The 8,740-nt window shown below is 36.1% G+C and overlaps 1 protein-coding gene across 1 annotated transcript in view; it reads right to left on the bottom strand.

The window, feature by feature from the left end:
• Positions 1-1,565: 1,565 nt before the first annotated feature.
• CCDC34 (coiled-coil domain containing 34) overlaps positions 1,566-8,740 on the bottom strand; it is a 48,459-nt gene continuing 41,284 nt past the window's right edge. Inside the window, exons 4-6 of the mRNA XM_006864903.1 lie at positions 4,353-4,511; positions 3,363-3,504; positions 1,566-1,780 (exon numbers count right to left, since the gene is read on the bottom strand). Of these exons, the coding sequence (XP_006864965.1) occupies positions 1,566-1,780; positions 3,363-3,504; positions 4,353-4,511 (516 nt within the window). The remainder of the gene's footprint in view (positions 1,781-3,362; positions 3,505-4,352; positions 4,512-8,740) is intronic.

Raw genomic sequence — 8,740 nt, forward strand, 5'->3', positions numbered from 1 at the left:
AATCTGAAATGACTCACCTGCATCTAACAACAATAACAACTTCTCCAATAATCCCCATAACTATGAGTAAGGTGTGTGAGTACTATGTGGCCATTGCAATTGATTATCTAACCAATTTGAGCAGAGAGGACTGTAGGGGGAATGGTTGGTGCTTCATATTTTACACTAAGTGTAATTAATGTACAAGTACTTTTACAAAGTACAAGAAAGTATTATTCTCTGCACCTATAAATGCAGTAGCTCAAAAGAGGAAACAAATCCCTACTCCAAGAATTACTCCCACCCCCTCCACACAAAGAGTAGATAGGGATGGGCAACTTAGACATTGGCTACCCAAAATGTGGGGGAGGGATACAAAGGTAAGAAGTGACAGGCTTACAAGCTTTCAAGAGGGAACCTAGATCGACAGGGTGGGGAGGATGGTAGAGTCTCCAGTTGAGTAGTATCCAACCTGTCTAGGAAAGGCTGATGAAAAGAAATGCAGATGGGTCTCTTGTGATGCAAGGGCGAATAATTGTTATCAGGACTGATTGTGAGGACTGGAAATGTAAAGATGGATATTTTATATCAAGGAGGGGAGTGACTAACCTTTCAGTCTAGGAGCGGACGGCCCTGGGACCATCACTGGAGAAAAGTGGAGATCGGGACCCTCCCCAGAGAAGCAGTGAGCCCTGAGATACAGACAGAGAGGATGACATGAAGAGATCGAGTGGCTAAGGACTTGAGACCCAGAGAGGGAAAGGAGCTGTGTGCTGAGGACCAGGGGTGGGGAGTGGGGGGGCTTGCAGTGTATACCCTTTGGTTGGGTGATGATGCATGGATGGGATGGTAACTATGGCAATGAAACGATGTATGATAGAATGAATGTAAAACTAATGTTCCCCCATGTAAACTATCACACAATAAAAAAAAAGAAAATATTATTCATTAGTGTCTCAGGATCCATAGCACCTAAAGATGCTTAAAATTTTCTTTTGGAAAGTCTAGTACTCATTTCTTTGATACAAATGAAGCCACTAATTAGCTATTTTCAAATATATATGTATAGGAAAAATATACTAAAAAAGTTTTTATTACTGTAGGATTCCAAACCATTCTTCAAAAAAAGTTTTTATTACTGTAGGATTCCAAACCATTCTTCTAAGAGTTATCTGAAGCACACAGTTTAAAAATGATCATTTAAAATTATTTAATCTTAATCTTATTACATTAAAAAAAAACACTTAAGAACATAGAATATAAAGAACATAAGAAAAATTGTTGACTTTATTGGTATTACAGTTCTGCTTTAATACACCCTAAATACAAGCACAATTGGTAAACATTAATTACTTAATCCTGCAAAACAATATGCCAAAAAGATCAATCTTAAAATATTTATAAAAATCACAATGTATAAAATATCTTCCTCATTTATCCTAAGGACTCCACATACAAATGTAAAAATGAGAACTTGCCAATCATCACATCAAATAGTGAGCTACTGATTAAGTAGTAAAAAATGATTTCTGACTTTTAAATCAAATAGCTCCAGGTAAAAACACATGTTATCTTTCCCACATATGCTATCTTTGTATTCTGTGCAGAGTTCCAAGGCAAAGATTGCTTCTGGCCTTATGAATTAGCAACGGTGATGACCTGTGTGGCTGACTTATCACAGGTCTTTTATTCTTCTTCCCTGTTAGATCCTTGGCTTCTTTGGGAGGAGGCATATGAATTGGTTTCCATGGAATTGGATTATAAAAGGCTGGTTCTGGATAGGAATTTCCACTGTAAAAGCCTAAAAATATATTTTTAAAAAAGAACAAACAAGAAAAAGAAGCTTCTTGAAATCAATGAAATTACTTATTTTGAAGTCCTAGCAAAATGTTTTAAAAAAAAAACAGAATGGCAAAAAATGTCATTGATAAACCAGTTTGAATCCTTGAAAGCTGAACTCTTGAATACTAACTAGCTCTTCTTTTATTAAGAAGATAATTTTATGAAGAAAATAACTTCACAACTCTTAAAGAAAACCTTCATTTGCTTAATTCTGTTTAGAGAATTAGTGATTGTGTACTAGGCGCCACCTGTCAGGCACTACGGCTTACAGAAAATCATTTAGTGTGCAGATGTAGCTAAACTGAATCAGAATTCTTGGTCAGAATCATTAAAATTCTCAATTACGGTCACTCAAATTAACAAGATACCACAGTATCACTGTGCTTTCCATTAATAACTTAAAATGCTCTCCTACTGAAACACACAAGGTGGTTAATGCATTGTGATGTCTGATTAATAGCTGTGTGTTGGAAGAGATTTGCAAATCACACCCAAATCTTCCAGTCAGGAACTACTCATCAACTCCTTTATTTCTTAATTTGAAAAAGGGATATGGGCATAAAAAAAACAGATATTTCAGAGTAGAGCATTTGCAAACAAATATATTATTTCTTAGAATTAAATTCAATAAAAACATAAAACAATGAACAGAGTAATCCATTATTTGAGCAATAAGCTTTTAGTCGATGTATTCCCAACTAAACTTTTAACTTCACCATCTAATCATATGATTAAAATCCCTTCTTAATCATTACCTTTTTTCAAACAAGTAAGAAAAAAAGCCAGCAGACTGCGCTCAGTAGTTGTCAAGAGTGACCTTTGTGACATATAAGAGAGGCCTAAATCCTGACAGCAGGAATGTGTCCTTCAGATACAGGCAGCCCACTTTGACTGTGAAGATATGTCAACACACACTTCACCAAGATGGTCAAAACAAAGTCTGGAATATGTTCTATTGTGTGAACAAAATAGAATGGGAGTATTTTTCATAATAAATCACTTAAACAAGTGAAGGCAGCTGTCAGCAAGGTATGAGCTTCCAACATGCAGCGCAGAGAAAAGCATGCGTTGCCATTTATAATCAGACCAAGCCTAAAGGCTATCTGGCTTTGTGTGGGGTTCACGTGTTGTCTACTATCCCACTCTGCAAAAACACTGTACCAGAGGCTTTGGGGCTGTGCTTTAGAGACAGTCATCAGAAGGGAAGGAAAAGTGGCTCATTGGATATATCTTCATTAAACCTTTATCATCTATGATATCTAAGAGAATTTTACTTGTTTCTTACTGTTAGAAATTGTTACTTTAGAGCCTAAGTTTGAGTTTTGCAACTATTGACCTTCATAAATTATAATCATCTGATTTAGGTAAAATGATAATAAATTTCTAGAATATGCACAGGAACATATATAATCTTTGGAATAATAGTACTTTAGAAGAAAAATCATTTTTACACATTCTATTTCTGTCCAAAGGACACTAAATGTGCAATATTTGCTCCTGCAAACCCTACTTAAGTACTAGCTACTAGCATAAAAACAAACCTGTAAGTTTTCCATTGGCATAACCATAGCTCTTTGCAGCTGGACGAGGTTTACTTTTTGCATTTTCCAACCATTCCTTAAATTTTTTTTCTGCTGTTTCCTTTTTTTCTTGTAATTCAGCCTGTCGTTGTTTTTCTTTTTCCTTAAATGACAAGACCAAAAAATTTCCAGGAATATTCTGCAATTACAATTTCCAATCAATATCTACTGATTTTTTTCTGTTTCCCATCCTAATTGTCTATTCATCATAAGTAAACAGAATCATATTTCTATAATGTGAGACCAAAATTTAACACAATCAGGTTTGTTACATTAAGAGTCTAACTCTAAACAACAAAAGGACATCAAGTCCAAGAAGAAAAACGGAATTTGCTATTTTAAAAGCATAGTAATTAAAATAGTGAAACCTTTGAGGCCCAGAACTTGTTGGGACTGCCTTGTTTTCTGGATCTCTCAAATGTTCTGCCTTTGATGGGGTGCAGCCTTACCACTCTTCTATCGCAGCTACTGGTGACTTTTCCATCTTTAACAGGTTTCACTTTACAAAGTTTCTGGCTTTCTCAGGTTTCACTGCAATAAGACTTTCTCTAAAAGTATACTGAAGAATACTTAAAACCAGTAGCAGCAAAAAGTTTTGAACATGACTAAAAAAAAAACACAAAAAAACCCAAAAACACAAATTTACTAATATTTCTCAACTCCCCCCACCTCCCACCCCCCACAAATGCATACCCATTTCTGAAGCTTAAATACAATATACTAAAATAGAAATGGAGTCTTGGTGAGACACTGTAGGATAAGCACTGGACTTCTAACCACAAGTTGGTGGTGCAAAGCTACCATCCACTCCTCAGAAGCCCTACAAATGTCCACAAACTAACTCCATGACACTTAACAAAAAAATAGAAATAGCTCTATGCATTTATTTTATAGTCAACACATATAAACACTAAAGTCACATATTCTAATTGGCTATCTTAATGAAAATACCTTTTCTTTCTTCTTCTTTTCACATTCTTCAGCATTTTTTTTCTTAAGCCATTCTTGATATTTTTCTTTTGCTTTTTCTTGCAAATGTTCCTTCTCTAATTCTTTAGCTGCTTTTTCCTCCATCTCTTTATTAATTTTTTGCTTCCTTTCTTTTCTTTTCTTAAATTAAGAAAAGGAGAGATTTAATTGGAATACTTGTAATTATCTTTATACCGGGAAAGATAATTATATGCAGAAAGTTCAGTTATTTCTTAAAATGGGTGGTAGTTCTGTGGTTGACTTATGAAACATAGTTTACGATACAATATACCTGCAATTATTTATTCAGTGTTGGTCCGACTGGGATCTACACTTCATGAGGGCAGTGGAAAAAGATCTTTCTCATGAAAGTATACTCTGGGAGGGTGCTGGATAAAAAGTGGGTGCTCAATAATGATTTGTCGGGTAAATTGGTCAGTATCAATTACAACCTGGTATATTTTTTCTAAATTTTAATACTATTTAGTGAATATCTATCTACTCTCTAAAACAGAAGCCATATATATACACATTTCCTTATAAGATCATTTGCCAGTACTTGAAGTACATTCAAGTAAGTTCCAACTCAAGCAACCTTGTTGTATAGGGTTTCCAAGGCTTACAAAGCCTCATCTTTACCCCGCAGAACAGTGGGTGGGCTTGAATTGAGGACCTTGTGGTTCGCAGTCCTGTGCTTGTTATATGGAGCCACCGTGCTCAGTCAATATACATATTAGGGTAAATATTTCCCATTACTGATTTACAGCAAGACAAAAGCATAAACTTTTGCCCACTAAGTACTGCTGTAAGAGCACTTACAAGCAAATCTCTAGCAGTGTAATTCTTACAAGCCTTACACAGACGAGGGCCTGGCAAACTACAACCAGGAGGCTAAATCTTGTCAAACACCCATATTTGTAAATAAAGTTGTACTGCACATGACTACACCCATTAATTTACTTATTTATCGTCTATGGCTGTTTTTGCTCTACAGCAGCAAAAGAAAGAACTTAAATGGAGATAATCCACTAAAGTATTTACTATATGAGCCTTTAGATGAAGTTAGCTACCCTCCTACTAAACTATAACTTAATGTCCATTCCTTTCTCATATGAAATATTATCCACCAGATGAAAAATGTATCTACAAAATGATACTTAATAATACCACTGTTATTTAGTTGATTCCGATTTATAGCAACACTACATAGGGGCTAAAGTTTATAAATCTTTAAGGGAGCAGAAAGCCTCATCTTTCTCCCGAGGAACAACTGGTGAGTTTGAACCATCCACCTTGTGGTTAGCAGCCCAGTGCTTATCCTACAGCACCATGAGGGCCCCTAAAATATGATATAGTAGACATAACATATCTTTCTTTCCGTTTGCTTTAATTTCATGATTTCATGAAAGAAGGGGGGAAAAAAAATCACAGGAATGTTACTCAATAAATGAATGAAAAAAAAAAAAAAGTGGAATACACATATAACAGAATATTACAAAACCATATAGATAAATGAAATTCTGATACATGCTACAACATGGATGAACCTTGAAACCATTATTCAGAGTCGAAATATATTAATCACCAAAGGACAAAAAATGTACGGTATCACTTGAATGAAATATCTAGAATAGACAAGTGTATACAAACAAAAGATTATCAGTAGTTACCAGGAGTGGCCAGAAGGGAGGAGAGGGAGACTCATTACATCTGTCTGTCAATAAATTGAACCTTTTTTTTTTTTGGTAATGTCATAATTCTTTAAAATAGATCATTTTCCAAAAGTGACTCAAAAAGAAACAAAGCACAAGAATAACCCCACTTATAAAAAGAAACACATTGAGACTTCCAGCAAGTTGAATAAACATCAAGTAGTGTGTAAGTACAATGACATACTAGTCAGTACAAGAAATGAAGTCTTGATACATGTAACAGTATGGATGAAGCTTGAAGACATTATAATGAGCAAAACAGGACAATCACAAAAGGACAATTATTGTATGACATCTCACTTACATAAAAAGACAAAGCAAAGGTTTAGAAACCAAAGTTTATTAGTGGTTACCAGGGGCAGGAAGGCGGGGGGAAAGGGGAGACTCATGGTGATGGGAAAATCCTATTAATTAAGGGTAGGACTGCACAGTCAATCATTCCAATTGCTGTCAATATTCTATACACCTAAAAAAAAGGTGAACTAGCAAAAGTTGTGTGGCTTCAAAAGGATTGTAGAAAAATGGAACTGAAAGACAATGGCAGTCCAGGGCAAGATGGTAGAGTAGCAGTCACAATGAGTCAAATCTCTACAACAAAAATATGGGAGACCGAGTGAACCAGACACAGGTGGTAATCCTGGAACCCTGAACATCAGAGGAGAGGACAAAAAGGTGGACTGAGTGCCACCAGAAGAGGAGACTGAGCAGCAACAGTGAGAGAGAAGAAAACTAGGCAGATTGTGGGCTGGCGTGGTACGGTGTGACCATCTTCAGCTTTTGCAAATCGCAGTTGATACAGCAGTCTTCAGGCAGAGGACAAGGCTAGTGGTTGGTGGCAAGGGGTGCTCTTCTCCCTTATTCTGGTGCCTTCCTGGTACACAGGGGCGTGATCAGGTTCTGCCCTTGTCAACCCATCAGTGAGTGGCCCCGGCTCCAGTGCATCATCTGCTAGGCCCAGGGTCCAACACCTAGCATAGTGCCCCTGCTTCTGGAGATGTGGGAATCCATCCTGAACTACGCTACATAACAGCTAACAGAAAACTAACTGCATCCACACTTCTGTTCTCCACCATCATCACCAGCACACTGGGGCTAAATGACTGAAAATACACCCATATACAATCATCAACAGCACAATGTCTTGGAGAAAACAGACTATTTCAGCTTACACAAAGAAATAAGACAGAGTATCTCAAACAAGTGACCAAAATACAGAGTCAAGAAACAACACCAGCAATGGTTTTAGAAATTCCTAATAAAGGATTTAAGAGAATGCAACTTCAACAGATCGAGAGACCGGCTGAGAACACTATAGGTGAAATCAAGGATATCAAGGAAAACATAGACAAAACTAAGGAAAAATTCAGGCAACAAAATGATAAAATAAGGGAACCATACAAGAACAGCAATTAGAAAGCCAAAAGATTAACACTAACACTTCAGAAACAGAAAATACACTGAAAAGGTAAAGAAACAGAATTGAATCAATAGAAAGCCTATTTACTGAATTTGAAGAAAAATATCTCACTATTCATCTGATAGAGGTACAACCAGAAAAAAGAACCAAAAAATCCAAAGAAAGCCTAAGATTTATGGGGGACACTGATGTATGATAGGAATTCCAGAATAGGAAGAGACAAAAACACCCATAGCTAACACCGTCAAAGAATTACTGCAAGAAAATTTCCCTAACAACATGAAAGATGAGAAGACAGCAATGCAAGAAATTGAACAAACTCCCAACAGGATAGACCTCAAAACAAAAACACTAATACATATTCTAATCAAATTTTTCAAAACCTAAAACAAGTTAAAAATCCTGAGAGCAGCTCAGGAAAAACAAAAACTTAGCTAACAAAGGAGAAATAATAAGACTAAGCTCTGATTTTTCAGCAGAAATCAGGTAGGCAAGAAGACAATAGTATGACATATATAAAACTCTGAAAGATAAACAACCGCCAGCTGAAAATCACATATCCAAAAAAACATTCATTAAATATGATGGCAAAATTAAGTCATTTTCAAACAAACAGAAATTAAAATAATTTGTAAAAACCAGGCCAACCTTACAAAAAAATAATAAAAGGAGTCCTCTGGACAGCAGACAACAATCTGAGATTAACATACATGACAATATCATGTAGACTCAAATCAGATATGTTGTGACTGTTGTTTAAGTGCCACTGAATTGATTCTGACTCATAGTGATCCTGTGCAGGGTTTCCAGGGAGCAGCTGGTGGGTCTGAACCGCCAACCTTGTAGTTCACAGTCCAGGGTTTATCCAATAGTGCCACACCAGGATATAGAAGCATGCAAAGTAAAACAGACCAGTAAGACTAAAAAGAGAGAACCAGAAATACAGTTGTAACAACAATTTAAAAAAACAAAGTGAAAAATGGGAATAATCCATTTATAGAACTTCCAAATGAAGAGGAAATCAAATAAATTTCAAGAAGAAAATATATACTAAAATGAGGGGACAATAAAGGCACGAAGTGACTGGCTTACAAGGTTTCAAGAGGGAGCTTAGTTAAGAGTGTGGGGGGGAAAGAAAGAGTCCCCACTGAAGAGTTATCATCTTGTCTAGATGGGTCTGGTGAAAGGAGATGGGGATAAGATTCGTAAGATTCAGTAGTGAATAACTGTTATCATGACTA

Source organism: Chrysochloris asiatica, unplaced genomic scaffold, assembly GCF_000296735.1.
Source record: "Chrysochloris asiatica unplaced genomic scaffold, ChrAsi1.0 scaffold00072, whole genome shotgun sequence".
NCBI lineage: Eukaryota > Metazoa > Chordata > Mammalia > Afrosoricida > Chrysochloridae > Chrysochloris > Chrysochloris asiatica.